General features: G+C 48.6%; 1 protein-coding gene across 3 annotated transcripts in view; it reads right to left on the reverse strand.

The window, feature by feature from the left end:
• The window catches only part of ASIC2 (acid sensing ion channel subunit 2), an 813,868-nt gene that overhangs the window by 54,231 nt on the left and 742,271 nt on the right, over positions 1–17,366 (reverse strand). For all 3 annotated transcript variants that reach the window (XM_036454310.2, XM_045587366.1, XM_036454308.2), the window contains exons 2-3: positions 16,328–16,478; positions 174–301 (exon numbers count right to left, since the gene is read on the reverse strand). In XM_036454310.2, the coding sequence (XP_036310203.1) occupies positions 174–301; positions 16,328–16,478 (279 nt within the window). The remainder of the gene's footprint in view (positions 1–173; positions 302–16,327; positions 16,479–17,366) is intronic.

Genomic DNA, 17,366 nt, shown 5'->3' on the forward strand with positions numbered 1-17,366 from the left:
GCAGACACCTTCTCCACTTTCAGGGGGAGTCCCTTTACCGAGCCCAACTGAGCTTCAGCCTCCTGGTGGATTCAGAACCTTCCAGAAGTGGGAATCCCATTTCTCCTCCTCCTCACCCCCTGCAGGCGGCCTGAGAGGCGAGGACCCCTGACGGAGTGAGCCCAGGGACTTACCCTTTGCTCCTGTGTGGCCACGAACGTCTGGAACCCTGGTGCCACCCCAAAACCCAGCTCTTGGATGAAAGGTGGCTCAGACTGACTGTGGATCTGAACTTTCACTCCTGCTTCAAACGTCGTTTCCTCTGGAAGCACAAAAAGGGACAGAGACGTGGGTCAGAGACAACAGATGCTGAGACTAAAATGCTCAAAGGGACACTGGAGAGGCCATGAGGTCGGCAGACTAAAAGCCCTCAAAGTTGACCCCCTCCTTATTCCTAGAAAACTGTCAATAGGTTACCTTCCCTGGCACAGGGACAGTGCAGATACAGCGAGTTAGGGATCTTGAGGTGGGGGGGATATCCGGGACTCTCCGTGGGTTCCAGTGTAATCACGGGGTCCTTGTAAGAGGGAGGCAGGAGGAGCAGAGTCAGAGAGAGAATGGGAACACTCTGTGCTACTGGCTCTGAGGGTGCAGGGAGGAGCCACAAGCCAAGGGATGCAGGCAGCGTCCAGAAGCTGGAAAAGGGAAGGGATTCTCCCTGGAGCCTCCAGAAGGAGCACAGCCCAGCCAACACCTAGATGCTAGCCTAGAGAAACCCCTTCTGACTTTCTGGCTTCCAGAACTGTCAGACAATACATTTTTGTTGTTTGAAGCCCAGAAATCTGCATTTCTGGAAATTGTGGTCTGGGTTGTTTGAGGTCAAACACATTTGGGCAAGCAGTGATCTAGTCCAGAGAGAGCAACTGACTCACCCAAGGTCACAGAGTAAGCACAGAGCAGAGCAGGGCTAGAAGCCTGGTCCCCTGACTTACTTACAATCCACCACTCTTTTATTTATTTATTTATTTATTTATTTAATTTTTAATTTTTTAAGGTTCTTTATTATTATTTTTTTAAAAATAAATCTTTATTGTTCAGATTATTACAGTTGTTCCTCTTTCCCCTGTCTCCCCCCCCCCCCAATAGCTCCCTTCCCCTGGATCCCACCCCACTCTCTGCCCTTACCCACCCTCCCCACTCTCCCCCCCACACTGTTCTCATCCATAGGTGTACGACTTTGTCCAGTCTCTTCCCACACTCCCCTCACCCCTTTCCCTCTTTTTTTTGTTCCTTGCGATGTGGTTTATTTCATGCCAGCAGATGCCCTGCTTCATGGCTCTGGGGTTCTGAATGAGGGCTGGAGACAGGGAACAGGCTTTCACTGTCATATTCCTTCCAGCCCAGCGCCTGGAGCAGAACAGAGGTCAGTCATGGCTGAATGCAGCAGATGAGTGAGGAAGTGTCCTCGGCTGAGTCTACTGTTTTCTGCCTTGGGACCAGCTGCGAGTCCGCTCAGGGTCTGACTGGACACTGGGGAACACCACGCCACATGCTGCCTACCAACAGGCTCCCTCCCATGTCCCGGCCTCAGGAGGTCTCACTTGCTGAGATGCAGATGGGCCGCTCACCGAACAACAGCAGCGGCGACAACAGCAGCAGTAGCTGGGACCACCCACACAACTTGTGGGTCCCTAGGCCAAATGAAAATGCGGGGCCCCTTCCTTAAACAGCACTGGGGGGTAAGACAGCCGTAGCAGAACATGAAACCCTTCTGAGCATGGGGACCTGTGACAATATGGGCCGCACATCAGGAAGCCAGCCCTGCAATCATCCGCTTGGCGCTGGACCGAAGTACTCACATTCTCACAGTTCTCTCCCCACTAAATGATTCAGCACGGAGCCGGCCCCAGTGCAGGGAAGGATTTGTTTACACATCAGGGATACCAGGACTCAAAGCCCCGGGGAGCGAGCGAGAGCCCGGAGAACGGGGAAGTTATTACACACACAGTGTTAGGGACCTGGTTAATTGGGACCAGGCTGACACCCAGACAGCTTAGCATGAAAGATGATGTTGAATCAGGGGGAGGGCAGTGCAGCTTGTTCAACCTGCAGAGGCTGGGTCTCCCTCATTTCTCAGGAGCGCAGCCACGGTGGCAGGAGGCGAGGTGTACCGTGTTTTCTGCTCATGCAGAGAGGAGAGGGCTCTGCGAGGGGAGGTGGGGAGAGGAAGCCCGACGGGCAGGATGCATAATGGGGCAGGGAAAGTACATGTACATCGCAATTAAAGCAGCTTAAATCTTTCATCTCTGCAAATTACAGGAAACACGCCGAGGAAATAAACACTGGAGAGAAGTGGGAAGGGAAGCTGCTCGGAAAATACGGAGAAATGTTCTAGGCTCGCGAGCCACATGCGGCTCTTTGGCCCCTTGAGTGTGGCTCTTCCACGAAATACCACTGCCTGGGCGAGTCTATTTGAAGAAGTGGCATTAGAAGAAGTTTATGGATGAAAAGATTTGGCTCTCAAAAGAAATTTCAATCATTGTCCTGTTGATATTTGGCTCTGTTGACTAATGAGTTTGCAGACCACTGTATCTAGGCTGAGGCGGGGTGGTGCCTGATACCGGGCAATTTCATGCCGGACGAGGCTGACTTTGTGACAGTGGCCGGGATGGCCAGCTTGGAAGAAGTGGGGAGGGAGGCCTGCCGTGTGGTGGTGGGGTTGTGGAGGTCCTCTATGCAGGATCGCTTCCGTCTGTCCTCTGGCCACTCATCTCCACTGTGCTCTCCCTGGAAGCCGCCCTGGCAGAGACTGTGCTGTTGGGCTCTCTCACCCTCTGCTTCTGGTTGGGTTCAGTCAATGGTGGTCCAGGTAGGGGACCAGAGTGTGTGTGTGTGTGTGTGTGTGTGTGTGAGAGAGAGAGAGAGAGAGAGAGAGAGAGAGAGAGAGAGAGAGAGAGAGAGAGAGAGAGAATAAAGGGCAGGCCCAGGCTTGGAGTCTATGACTCATGGATGCATAGCATTTTGGAGAGAGGAGAGCCTGTGACACTTTTTAAATTCAACTAACTTCTCATCTTTCAGGCGAGAACACTGAGGGTCACAGAGAAGACAGTGGCCACTGGCACATGACAAGTGGGGCTGAGCAGAGCCCAGGAGTCAGGTCTCTTGACCCCTGACCCTCCTTGCCCTTTGTCAGTTGGCTAGAAGAGGTGGTGGTCCCGAGGACAAGCCAATGAGGCTCCATGCTGGTTAGGGATGGAGGGGGAGGAGGAATTGAGTTTATAGTGGGCTTGGCAGCCTGTGCTCGCTCATCTCCAAGTTTAGGACACAGCTCACTGAGCATGAGGCAGCGACAATGATGGGGACCGAGGCCCCAGCCCCAGCCCTTGAGAGTTCTGGTAGGAAGGGTCTGCCACACGCTGCTCGGGTGGCCAAGGAAGGGTCCATCTTGGCCCCTCATGCTCCCTGGGCTCTTACAGAGAAAACCAAGCAGGCTAAGGTGCGGCCTGGGAGGAGGGCCGAGGGAATACGGGCTCTGAGATCACAGCTCTGGTTTGGTTCACAGCCCACTGCTTCGCAGCTGTGTGACTTCGGATACACTGCATTGCCTCTCTGTCGTCTTTGCCAAAATGAAGGCGCGCTCTCTTTGTCTGTTTTCAGCTCTAACTTTCTGTGATCTGGGATCATGCACCGGTCACCGAACCTCACTGCCTCCCATTGGAATTTCCTGAAAAAGGGATTTCTGAACAAAAGACATGCTGGTCAGCACTCACATCAATTCAGAAGAGGCTGGATTTTCTAACAACCACCAAAGAATCCACACAGCGCTGCCTGGCTCAAACTGGGTGGTGTGTATCTTAATCTCCCTGTCCGCCCCTCCCCTGGCAGACAGGCCCTGCTGAGCAGCATGCCTAGGTAAGAACATCCGAACCCGGCGCAGAGATGGGCACGCTCACGCTTGATTGCCCACAGGTGCCATTTAGATGCCAGGAGAGCTTCTGGAAGAAATAAAATCAACATCGTGTCCCCATGCTGGATACGATGCAATTATGTCTGTTCCGGGCAGCATCTCGGTGTAGCTGAGTGTTCGCACCAACAGCTCCTGATCCAGATGTTATCAAATGGCTACGGAAGTTGGGTGAGGGTGCAAACCCCAGCCCCTCCTGCAGAGCCTCAAGGCACACTGGCATTTTAAAGGCCCTAGGACACGCTGCAGCAAAAACATGCTACCCTCTGTTACACTAAGTGCTGCCCAAGGCAACCCTTTCCTTTTATTTAAATTTTCCTTAAAATATATATATTTTTTATTGATTTCAGAGAGGGATATCTATCTATCTATATCTATATCTATATCTATCTATCTATCTATCTATCTATCTATCTATCTAGTAATAATAGTAATATCAATAGTGAGAGAGGATTGTTGTACCGAGATTCCGTGAGATTCTGTGTTCCCCAAAGACTAGCAGGGAACCAAGTCCGATGCAATTGATGCAATTAACAAGAGAGCCTCTTCCATGTTAACATGGGCTCTGTCCCACACACGCTGACCGCATGGCAGATGAGAGCGTGAACTTCGCCAAGCCCAGGGGTTTTACACCGTGGTGATGTCATTGCTTTGGCTGACTCTGATTGGTTGGGTGAGGGCTAGGGTCCAGTTACACAAAATAGAGGATAACTCCGCCCTGCCCCACAGTGGAGTCCGGAGTTTATCCTCACCCTGCCCTGACCTCTCAAGGATCATTGATTGGCTGCCTCCTGCAGGCCCCCTACTGGGGATCGAGCTCACAACCCAGGCATGTGCCCTGACTGGGAATCAAACTGTGACCTCCTGGTTCAAAGGTTGATGCTCAACCACGGGGGCTGGACTCTGTTTTAATTTTTAAGCAACACTAGCTCTTGGTGGAAACTCATTAGTCAACAGAGCCAAATATCAACAGTACGACGACTGAAATTTCTTTTGAGAGCCAAAATTTTTAAATTTAAACTATATAGGCAGGTACATTGTTATTAACTTAATTAGGGTACTCCTAAGCTGCCTTTGCTAAACACTCAAGGGGCCAAAGAGCTGCGTGTGGCTCGCGAGCTGTAGTTTGCCGACCACTGGTAATCTGTTGAATGAAGAACTGCTCTGTCTATGTCCTAAGAGTATATGTAGAAGATAGAATGCAGGTGAAGCACCTTCTATACTTCAGAATGATGTACCGGGTTGGGGAAGGGGTCAGTTGATGTCAGGACTTAGCTATGCAACAGAGAAGAGTGGCTACATGTAGCACACGCCTCTCAAATGTAATATTTATAAAACATACATCAGTGAAGGCAACCCGGGTGGAGTTGGGTCTGCCCTCATTACCGAAAGATTTATTCCAAGGATTCTTTAAATGAGTTTTCCTGGTGCATTCAGGCTCAGAGATTATAAATTACTTGTGAGGAAGGCTGATAAGTCTGGGTGGACGACTGGCATGCAGAAGGCACCACCTCTGAAGAGCTGCCAGGGTGAGTCCTGTCTCTGACATTACAGGGGAAGTTGGTCGATGATTAAGATTCCGTTCGTAAAAACCGTGTTCACACACACTGGTGGCGGGAATTAGGTATACATAACCAGATGGCCCGACAGATCGCGTAGATAGATGGCGACGTGATTATAGAATTCAAAATCATTCAAAGCATTACCGAACTCCTAGCGACTTCTTGTTACTATTTCCTCAGTCAAGGAATATAAAGAAGCGTGGCAGTGTTCGTGTAGAAGTGATGTGGGAGAAATATCCAGATGTTAAAAAGCCATTGTATTTCCAAGGGGTGGAAACAGGAGTCCAGCTCAGAGCGTGCCATGCTAGGATGTGAGCCACCCGGAGACCAGTGGTTACAGTGCAGATTCTGGGCGGGGCCTGAGAGTCTGCATTTCTGACAAGCTCCCAGGGGGCAACAGTGCTGCTGGTTAGAGGACCACACTCTGGGTAGAAGGACTCACAGGAGAACATTTGTGTTTAGCAGATCCCACGAGGGCTGTGGTGATCTGGCCTCTGCCTACCTCTGCAGCCCTGGGGCCCTTCCTGAGATCCAGCCACTGCAGGACACCCTGGGATGTTCTTGGCCTTCGCTCCTGACTCCCTTCCCTCTGCCTGGCATCTTGTCTGCCACCGCCTACACCTTCTCTAATTCCCACAACTACCTAGCCACCTGGGAAACAGGCCTGAGACTAAGAGCAAAGGTCATTTTCCCTCTGAAGCCTCCTTTCCTCCCTTCCAGAACCTACTGTCCCCTCCCCCATGCTCTGTCTCTACTCTATCTGTCATAGCACTTGATGGCATTTAATTGTTCACATGTCCCCTGACCAGACTGTGAGTGCCTGGCACTCCTTGGGCACTTTACATGAGGGCTACTGGGTCAATGGACATCCATCTGTTACACAAATGGAGCCTCAACATGGTGCCTAGATGGCCTGGGCCTTTTTATCTGTATCCCTGTGTACCTGGCACACAGTAGGTGCTCTTGGTGATTTACTTGCTAGGCAGACATGAATGCTGAGTGGGTCTGTTTCTCTCACTTCTGAGATATTCCCCTCAGTCTTTCTCCTGCCTGGCTGGGAGTTTTATTTTTTATTTATTTTTATTTAACTGCTGTTCATCCTCACCCGAGGATATTTTCCCACCGATTTTTAGAGGGGGTAGAAGGGAGGGGGAGAGAAAAAGAGAAACATCAGTGTAGAGAGACAAATCAGTTGGCTGCCCGCATGCACCCTGATCAGGGCCAGGGATCAAGCCCCAACCAGTATGTGCCCTTGATTGGAATCAAACCTGGGACCTGTTAGACTGCTGGCTGATGTTCTATTCACAGAGCCAAAATCAGCTAAGGCCTGGCTGAGAGTTTTAACTGGAGCATATATATTTTCTGCCTAGCACATGTGTCAAACACAAGGCCCGCGGGCCAAATCCGTCCCGCCAGGCCTTGCAATGTGGCCCGCACCGCGCTGTCATCACTGCACTCCGCTGCGTTTCCATCACAATGACAGTTTATGACTGTTCAGTAAACCATTCGGCCAGCGATTTAGGCTGGATTTTAGATTTTGGCCCCTTCTCTGATTGAGTTCGACACCCCTAAGCTAAGGCCTGGCTGAGAGTTTTAACTGGAGCATATATATTTTCTGCCTAGCACTTAGCAGGTCTTCTCGAAATGATGCAAGTCAGGTTTCCTCTGGCTGTGCAAGGGATGCTGACTCCAGTGAGGCTTCTGACTCACAGCATCATTTCTCCAGGAATCTGTGGAGACCCAACCTCCAGCACAGAGGCTGCTCTGCTGCATGGCCCAGTGCTCAGGACTCTTCAAGTTCAGGTCACAGCCTGCAGCTATACTTCCAGGGAGGCCTTCAGCACCAGGAGTCAAGGCCAGAGTTTTCCCTGGGAGCAGCTGTTGGAGAAACCATAGCAACCAACTGTATCTGCTCTTGCTGTGATGGGGAAAAGGGAATGGGCTACCCTTGATAGTTGCTCAGGCCTTCCAGCTACGTGGAAAATTCATGATTATTTTAAATTTAATTTTTATCATAGTAATACATGTGCATAATTTTACAAGCCAAATGGACGGCAAGACCGCCCATGACAAAGAGCCGTGCCCCGCTCCACCTCTCCCCGCACCCGAGGCCCACTCCTCAGAGGCAGCTGTTCCTTCTGGAATTTCCTTTCATATGTTCATGGACATCAACCGCTTGACAGATATTTCCTGGTCTCTAAAATGTTTATATATTCTCTATTGAAGTCCTACCGTGGAGATGAGGATGTAGGCTTCTTACCTGAAATGTCCCGCCATGTTTATGTTCCTTTTACCTTCCTGTACATTGTTTTGTGATATTTCGTTTAAGTCGGTGGCCAGCTCTTACACGATTATGACTGTGACCATGCCCCCAGCTTTGTGGTAGATTCTGCTTCTTCTTTCTTTCTTGTGTAACTATTTTTTAAATTTTTTTTTAACCGTTTCTTTCTTTTTGTTTGGCTTGCAGGGTATTGTGTCACAGAAACAACAAAGAAAAAGTCAAATTAATAGAAACAGAGCATAGAAAAGTGGTTGCAAGGGGCTGGGGAGAAATAGGGAGAAAGAAGGAAGTAGGGAGAGGCTGATAGAAGGTACAAACTTTCAGTGAGAAAGTGAGTAAGATCAGAGGATCTAATGTGAAACATGATGTCTGTAGTTGCTAACACTGTATTGTATAATTGAAATTTGCTAAGAGAGCAGAACTTTAATGTTCTCATCAAAAAAGTATATTTGTGAATATATTTAAATATGTTTGAATATTGGAATATATTTGAAACCAAATTCTACCTTCACACTTCACTGGTAGCTTGCTGGATATAGAATTCTTTGTTAGCTCATCCGGGAAATGCAAATGAGATATGACCTCACACCGGTCAGAATGGTTATTATAAAAGAGTCAGCAAGTAACATGTGCTGGTGAGAGTGTGGAGAAAAGGAAACCCTTGTGCACTGGTGTGGGACTGCAAGTTGGTGCAGCAATGATGGAAAACAGTATGGAAATTACTCAAAAAGTAAAGATCGATCTACCATATGACCCAGAAATGCCACTTCCTGATATTTATGTGAAGAAAACGAAAACACTAATGGGAAAAGATGTGTCCTCCCCATGTTCATGGCAGTGTTATTTACAAAAGCCAAGTTATGAAAACAACCTAGGCGTCCATTGATAGATGAATGGATAAAGAAGATGTGGTATATATACTCAGTGAAATATTACGCAGCGATGAAAGGGAATGAAACCTTGCCTTTTTCGATAACATGGATGAACTTAGAAGATATTATGCTAAGTGAAATAAGCCAAACAGGGAAGGACACTTATATGTGGAACATAAGAAGAGAAAACAAATGAACAAACCAAAACAAAAACAAGATTCAAAGAAACAGAGCAAAGGGATGGTTATCAGAAGGGAGGAGGGTGGAGGAATGGGGGAAAGAGACAAAGGGGAATACAGTCAGTAATACTGTGCTGTTTCCATGGTGACAGATGACTACTAAAATGGGGGGAGGGCACATTATAAGCTATACAAATGCTGACTCTCTATATTGTACACCTGAAACTAATACAAATAATACAATACTATATATTTCCCAACTAAACTTAAATTAAAAAAATAATTCTATCCTAGAAAAGCAAGTCCTCTTCCCTTCCCCACACCCCCAATTGGAAAGCACTGTGCTATTGTCTTCTGGCTTAGATACTGTTGGGAAGTCCCTGGCCATTCTGATTCTAGATCCTAGGTATGTGACTTGTTTTTTTCTTTCCAGAAACTTTTAAGGGGTTCTGTTTATCTCTATTAGCCTGATTTTTTTCATGGATGCATCTTAGTCTGATTGTTTTGCTATTTATTGTACACAGGACTTGTTTCGCCACTTACTGCAGACAGGTGAATGCTTTTGTATGGAAAATCACATACTTCAGCTGAGAATTTTTCTTATGTTATTTCTTTGGCAACATCCTCTCCTCCATCTCTCAGTTTTGTTATTCTAGAACTCTTAATAGTAGAAGGTTGGACTTCTTGGATTTATCCTCTCATTTTCATATTTTTTCTCCTCCCATTTTCCATCTGTTTGTCTTCCTTTTTCAGGAGATTCCCTCAATTTTAATCCTTCTGTGAGTTTGAAAAAAACATGTTTGCAATCATATTTTTAATTTCAAGTTTTTAAAACTTCTTTTTTGGGATGTTACTTTTTAATAGCATCCTATTTAATAGCTCATGTTTATGGATGCAGTGCCATCTCTTATCTCTTGAGAATTTTAATTAAAACAGTTTGATGTTCTTTCTGTTCCCTGCATTTATGTTTTTCATTTACCAACACACAGTGCCTACTATTATGAAGACACTTTTCTTAGTACTTTACAAAATTAACTCATTTCAATCTTCCTCACAATATCATAGAGCAGATAATAATGTTATTGCCATTTTACAGGTAATGGAAATGAAGCCCAGAGAAGTTAAGTAACTTGCCCAAGGTTACACAGCTGGTAAATTGGATAGCCGGGATTTGAACCCAGGCTCTTGTCTGGCTCTACAGCTTGTGCCATTAACTATTATCTCTATTTCGTCAACGTTTCTTTCTTATGTGGTTTGTTTTAGACCCTCCCCCCTGGCTTTTTGGCTGTCCATAGTGAAGAGGTACTTAAAGCTCCAGCCATTCCCTATATAGGGGAGGACTTACCCAGGGACCTCACTCTGGGGTGAGCTAACCAGGCTGTTTTGTTTGGAGATTCCTGACTGCCATTCTGTGGGGGTCATTTCTCTTGAGCTTGTTAGTGTCTCCAGTTAGGGATTTCCCCAGAATCCCATTCCCAAACATACTGGGGTTTGCCTGGTGGGGGTACATTAGCTTGGCTGGAGGTCTCACTACTCAGTAAGCCGAATTTCAGCTTATCTCCCTGTTTTCTGTACAGCACCTCACTCATGCCTTCAGCTTGGCACAGTTTCCCCAAACCCAGAGCCCTCCTGTTTCAATCTTATTTTCAGCTCCAGGTGGAGAGAGATTTGTCCAGCTGCTTTGGGCCACGGGAGGATATCTGGAGGACTTAACAGCTTCTCTTAGGGATTTTAAATTAATCCTCCCAATTTTAACTCCAACGCTCATCCGTATCTTCTGGAGAATCTGATGCCTTCAACCCCTGATCCTTGCTTGAGCTTCTATGCTGAGAATTGATTGGCTTTAGTTAGTTTCCCAGGGCCGACTGTTATCGCCAGTCTCGTCGGCTCTGTGAGCCAGATACCATCTGCTTTCCATCTTCTACACATTTGCTGACATCTACTGTAATCTCCTCCTCCATCCACTTTGCCTTTAAAAAATGAATGCTTCCTTGCCATTTAGGTGGGTTTGGGGAGGGAGTGTCCATAAATACTGATGTCCAACCCACCACATTCAACCAGAAATCTAGACCTCAGCCTCCCAGAGGCTCTGGAGCTCAGCAGACACATCATGGGCTCCATTCACCATCTGGGGAGGAAGGGGGAATGATGCTGAGAGGTGTTCTCTGTGAGGTACACAGCCACAGAACCAACCAATTCTGCTTGCATCCCAATAACTCAGTCCGTCCAACGGTTTTCACACTGGGATCCTCGGAGCCCTGGGCTTTTGCTTAGGGAATGTCCTGCGGTTGGCCAACCGCAGTGACCATGGAGAAATCAAACCGGGCGCCCACCTCCAGTTGAACTGGAGTGGCTCTCTCTTCTTCCGCTTTATATATTGAGGCTGTGCTACAGCGTTTGCTCAACACAAGGATTCTGCTATTGCAAAGGGCAAAAACAAAACACAGAACAAAATAGAAAAGAACATCGGCAGGCCTATCATTATAGGCCATTCTCTATTCAGAGGTGTCACTGAACCTTTTCTTCCCCTGAGCTACTTTCACAGGAGTGCCTTTATAATCACATTTTTGGACATGAAAGGAAAGTAGTGAGAGGAGAACTGCCTTTGGGCTCACAAGTGGATTTTCCGCTTGGTTTCACTACTTAACGAATTGTGTGTTCTTAGGAAGCTTATGCAGCCTCTCTGGGCTCCGGTTTCTCTGTCTTTCAAGGGATTATAACCCTTGGTAATAGGGTAATTGGGAGGAATTCATGGGACAGAATATTCATGGCACATAGTAGCTCCTCATTAAAGTTAGTGTCTCCCTCATTCTGGCCCCATCAGTGTGCATAGCTATTTTTTTTTATCTCTCTCAACAAAATATGTATTTATTAATTAACTTGGTATATGTTAAGTGAGCCAGACATCCAAGATATCTAGCCTTGAGCATATGTTTTAGTAAAAGGGGAGAAACAAGAAAAAAAATAAGTAAATCATATGGTATACTTGAAGGTGACACATGCCATAGCGAAAAGGAAGCAGAGCAGATGAAGGGAGGCGAGGAGTGAGGTGGAGTGCAATTTTAAATAAGGCAGTAAAGGTAGGCCTCACTGAGCAAAGACGTGATGGAGATGAGGCAATTAGCCACATGGGTCCGAGCGGAGAGAATTCTAGGAGGAAGGAATGGAGAATGCAGATGCCTTAAAGTGACAGTGTTCCTGGAATGTCCCAGAAACCACAGGGAAGCCAGTGTGGCTAGACCCAAGTGAATAAGGGGACAAAATAGGAGGTGATGAGACAGAGGGGATTAATAAGGGGGCAGATATATACTTCTATTAGAGCATAGATTCTGAAAGTTATACCTTTGTTTAATAGCAAATTTATTTTTCTACAATACTAGGATTTGAAGAAAACAAGGAGATAACATTTGATAAAAATACATTGTGCCAAGGGGTGAATGAAGGATAGAGGGAGACGAGAAAGGGAGCGGCCCTACTGGAGCCTATCTATCCAGAAACTGAGTTCCCTAAAGAGCTCCTTGTACAGGACCTGGGCAGGTAACTCAATTGATTAGAGCATCGAGAAGATACGTCAAGGGCTCGGGTTTGATCCCTGGTTGGGGCACACATACAAGATTAAACCAATGAATGCATAAATAAGTAAAACTACAAATCAATTTTTTTCTCTCTCTTCCTCTCTAAAAATTAATTAAAAAGAAAAAAAATAAGTTTATTAAAGAAAAAAAATAGAGCTCCTTGTACACTGATTCTGGTTTCTTCAGGTGTAACCCACTCCCACCCATCACCCTCACCCTGATCCCTACCTCCCCCAGCATGGCCATTCGTGAGACAATCTCTTGTGGGAACTCCTTCCAGCTTTTATCTCCCCAGCTTCCTTAGGGCTCTCCTGTCCTTCCATGAACTCACTCCCTGGTCACTGATTGGTCCAGGGGCGGGCATCAGACTGAGCTGGACCAATGATGCCCTCCCCGTTTTTTTTGTTTTGTTTTTAAATAGGGGATTAGTGAGAGACTCAGAACAGTCTCTTGCTGGTGGTAGGGTGTGTAAAAATGTAAAACTACTGGGAACCATGTGTGGAAAAAAAATGTGTGAAAAAAGCCTGTTTCTGGTGAGAGAAAAATGAAGGGATTCAGAGAGAGGAGAGGCCAGAGAAGGAGGAAGAGGTGGAAGGGGGGCTGGGCCCTCCGTTCCCGTTTCAGTTGTTTCAGAATTTGCCTCCCTGCCCTCCCGCTGTTTGGTTGTTGAAGTGTGCCTTGGATTCTGGGGCAACACGGTTCCTTTCATGCCTAAGCTCGTTTGAATCTGGTTTCTCTCATGTGCATCTTAGATAACCCACTGCCGAAGTTTCTTTGAAGTTTCTCTGAGGCATCTACACAGAGTTTCACTTTTAACAACCTCCCACCTGCCTTCGGTTTAATTTCCTTTAGACAATGCCGGCCATGAAAGCCACATGTCCACAGTCTAGGACAGCTTTTCCGTCCTTTTTCTATTTTGTAAGCTCCTCCATGAGAAAAGAGGTTTTCACTCAAAGGCATCTGGGAAATAAATGCGGCATGGGATACTGCTGTCTCGATGGAGTCATGGGAGCGTCTGAAAGCCTTCCTGCCATGCATGCCTGTGTTTGCCTGGTCTAACCAGAGCTTCCCAGGGCTTTTGTATTCTTGGAGCCCGTATGATCCCAAAAGCCTGGCATTCCACAGGGCCCGCCTGGGGGCACACTGACCAGGCTCACGTGAGACGGAGCCTGCCCTCTTTAAAAGGGCATATTTCCAGGATGTCCTGTGCAAGGAGGTTTGGCCAAGGGGCATCCTTGTGCAAGGCGCTGTCAGCCCAGAGAAAAGGGCACTTTTGATCATTTTCACAGTCACCCTCTATTCGCTCAGCATGAGCCCATTGGTCTGGGTCAACCCCATGGGGGTGCCTTTTCCTAATTTACCTATGGGTGCCCAAGGTCCCTCCTATGTCAGAATTACACCCAGAGGGGTGGTTCCCCCCACTTCTTCCTTAAACTCATGAGAGATGAAGCTGTCCATGAGGCAGGGCAAGAATTAGCAGAGGCTGCTTTGAGCAGATGGGACGCCCAGATGTTGAGGTGGTGGAGGCCTCCTGTTACAGCTGTGAGACTTTGGTAATGCTCTCTGCCTCTGGGGCCGTATGACTGTCCCCTTCCCCCCCCACCCCCGCCCTCCCCCTCCCTCCGCCTCCCAGCTACAGGCCATCATGATCATGCTTCCGCTGTTCACACTTGGCCGAGAGCTCTCATTTGGTCCTTCAGCCATCTTTGTCACGGGGACGGGTTCTGTTTGCTTTGTTGATCTCCACTTTATGGAGGAGGTCACTGAGGCTCACCCTCGCATCCTCAGCTGCACCAGGAGCAACGGGAGAGCTGCAGGGTGGATCTCGGGTCTGTCTCTCTGATACTACTTTCCCGCCTCACGACCCTGCCTCTGTCATCAAGCCCTAGTCATCATACTCCCTCCGCAGACATATTTCCAATAATTCCTCAATCACTGCCCCAATATCTCCTGTGAGGACTTGGGCTCCTTTCTCCGGGGATTGAGAGGTGGTAGGAGGGAAAAAGAACCAAGGTATTATCTGTGGGGCTATGCAGCTTGGAAAGGGAGGACGGGGACTGTCTCCTGGGTCCAAGGTGGGCTAGGGTGACCTAGGCCTAGCCATGTCACCCACCTTGGGAGCAGGACTCACTTTTACGTCCTCATTTCTATCCTTTTCCACAGGAAATTCAATAAGCAAATATGTCCTGAAATTTACGAGGCAGCATCTCTCTCTAAACCAAGATCCAGCTCCCAGGACCCAGGACTATCAGATGCAGGCTGTCCTCTGGGATGTTCTGGAGAGCTGGGCTCTGCGGGTCAGCAGTCAGAGCTTAGTGGGAACACACACTTTTATCCCCCTGCTGGAGGAGAGGGGCACTGCATATGTAGAAGGGGGTTGGGGAAGAGCACTGCATGCAGAAGAGTGGGTGGGATCAACTAAATGTCCCTGAGCAACAGCAGGGGGTTTGAAGGCCGGGAGCAGGGGCAGCTGCCAGGAGACAGAAGTACCTGGAATGATGTGTGTGGTGGCCATTGTACCTTTCAGCTGGAGGAGAAAACTAACGAACCAGTGTGAGGTGAGCTCTCCCTAGCAGGGTGCGCAAGCGAGGATGCCGGGAGGAAGGGAGAGCATGGTGGTGGGGAGAGAGCTTGGAGCTTGTGCTCAGTGAGCCCTGGAGTGGGAGCCTTTGCTGCCTCAGAAGCCTGGAAGGCCCGGGCAGGGGCAGGATCGGCTGCAGGAATCACGGGTGGGGGCTGCAGAAAGTGGGGCCGGGGCTGCTTGACCTCCATGTCCCCCTGATTCTCCCCCCACCCCCCAACACACACACACACACACTCCTCAGCTCCACCATGAGGGCCCTGGCCTCCCTCCTGCTGGGGGCTTCTCTCCCCTCCATCCTTCTTTCTGGTCCCTCCTCAGGCCCATCCTGTGAGCCCCTTCTCCACTCCTAACCTTGATGCCCTGAACACAGCATCAGTCTTATTGGGTCTTTTGCATCCACAGTCCCCTCCCTGGGCACCTTTTTACTTTCTCCACCTGGTGGAATTCCAGCTGAGTCCAGCATCCCTGGGCTGCATCACTTCATCTCTGCTTTTGCCTTCACATCGCCCTCTCCTCTATCCACACCCTTCTTATGAGGACCCAGGACAATCCCGAGATCCCATTCAGATGCTGCATGTTCTAGGGTGCTTTCCCTGCACCTTCCTCTCTTCCCCCAACACTCCCACCTCCCCCGTCCAGGTGGCGGCCACAGCACCAGCCACACTGGGGTCACAATGGACTACCATAGTGTGTCTCCTCTTCTAGTTTGTTATCAAGGAATCAGCCTTTTGCACCTTAATGGTCTGACTTTGGTGCAAAGCATGAGGTAGCATATATGGTAAATGAATTATTTGTTGACTAAATAAATTAATAAAGCTTAGGCCCCCAGGGTTCCCACAGGCGTGGGGCGGGGCCCATGAGCCCGTATCCTTTAGATGTCCAACACTGCACAGCCCCTCCACCTTCTTCCATAGAAAGAAGTCTGCTTTCTTTCCCATTGGGCCTTCTGGCTGGAGTGGGAGATTCAGTATGACTGGGAGAAGGAGGGGCTGGCCTATCCTTTCCTCCTCCTGAAATCAAGCCAGACACCTCCCAACCATACCTGTTGACTTGAACCCTCCCAACACTTCTCACCGTACTGGCTTTCTAACACTCCCATCACCTACCCCTCTCCCATCTATGAAATTAAACAAACAAACAAAAACACACACACACACACACAAAAACTCATACCAGGGGCATCCCTACCACTCACTGGCAGGCCACCAACCCCTTGGCAGAGATCAGTCCTTCATAGGTGTGCCAAGACAGCCCACTCGGAGCAAATCAGTCTTCAAAGTCCTGCTCCCCACCGCCACCCCCCATTGCCCAGGTCCCTGTGCCCAGCTCACCTGTCTCTCCCCAGATGGGCAGGTACTCATCCTGCTGAATGTCCAGCATGATCTCCAGCCCGTTGCCTGTCCCCCCCTTGACCGTGGTGAGCAGAGGTTTGCCATCCTCGCCTGAGTTAAACATGTAACACTTCCCATATTTTGTAAACACCTGAAGGAGAGAAGAGAGAGAGAGAAGCACATGGGTGACTTCAGACTGTGCTCTAGAGACAGGTGAGACCCCAGAAATCCAACAACCGGCCAGAGTCCCCAAACCCATCACCATCAACCCCAGTCAGGGACCAAGGATTCCTCACCCTGACTAATGGCCTGACTTTTGCCCCATGGGATTCTGGCAGGAAAGAACGAATCTGGACATCCCCTGGGTCTGTGCAATGGGAGCTGGTCTCTTCTCCATCTGAATGCCCCTTCTGCCCACATTGGTAGTCAGCTCTTAACCTTCCAATCTGCACCTCCTATCCTGAGATCTTCCCTGAGCTCCAGACATACTGATCCCACTGCCTAATAAGTATGACCTCCAGGGGACCACAGACCCTGGACACTCACATGTCACAGTGGGAACAAATCTTCCTCAGCCAACCCCTCCCCCAACCATGGTGCCCCCCCCCCCCCCCCCATTCTTATTCCCAGAAATAGCATCACTACTTGCCAAGGGGTCATATCCTCTTCCTTTTTGCCTGGCTTTTTCTATCACATGCATGTGGCCCTACTATGAGCAAGGATTTGGGGATGGCAAAGCAGCACAAGCCCTACCACCTGCCTCCACAATCTATAGGAAGGGTCAGCCAAACAATAGAGTCCACGTGTTTCTCCGCTGAACAAAATGGCTCCGAGTCCCTCCCTGGCAGGTGAACTATTTCAAAACTGACAGGCCCTACTCTCCTGGCTCCGTGGTGGAGACAGCCGGAACATGATTTTTCAAAGAACTGAGCTTTATCATCATTACTGTATGTAGCCACTGAAGTTGGCTAACAAACTTGTCCCCCAGAGAGAAGCTCTTGGGGATAGCTATGATGAATGGACCAGAGCATTTTCTAGT

Source organism: Pipistrellus kuhlii, unplaced genomic scaffold (assembly GCF_014108245.1).
Source record: "Pipistrellus kuhlii isolate mPipKuh1 unplaced genomic scaffold, mPipKuh1.p scaffold_m20_p_28, whole genome shotgun sequence".
In the NCBI taxonomy this organism is placed as follows: domain Eukaryota; kingdom Metazoa; phylum Chordata; class Mammalia; order Chiroptera; family Vespertilionidae; genus Pipistrellus; species Pipistrellus kuhlii.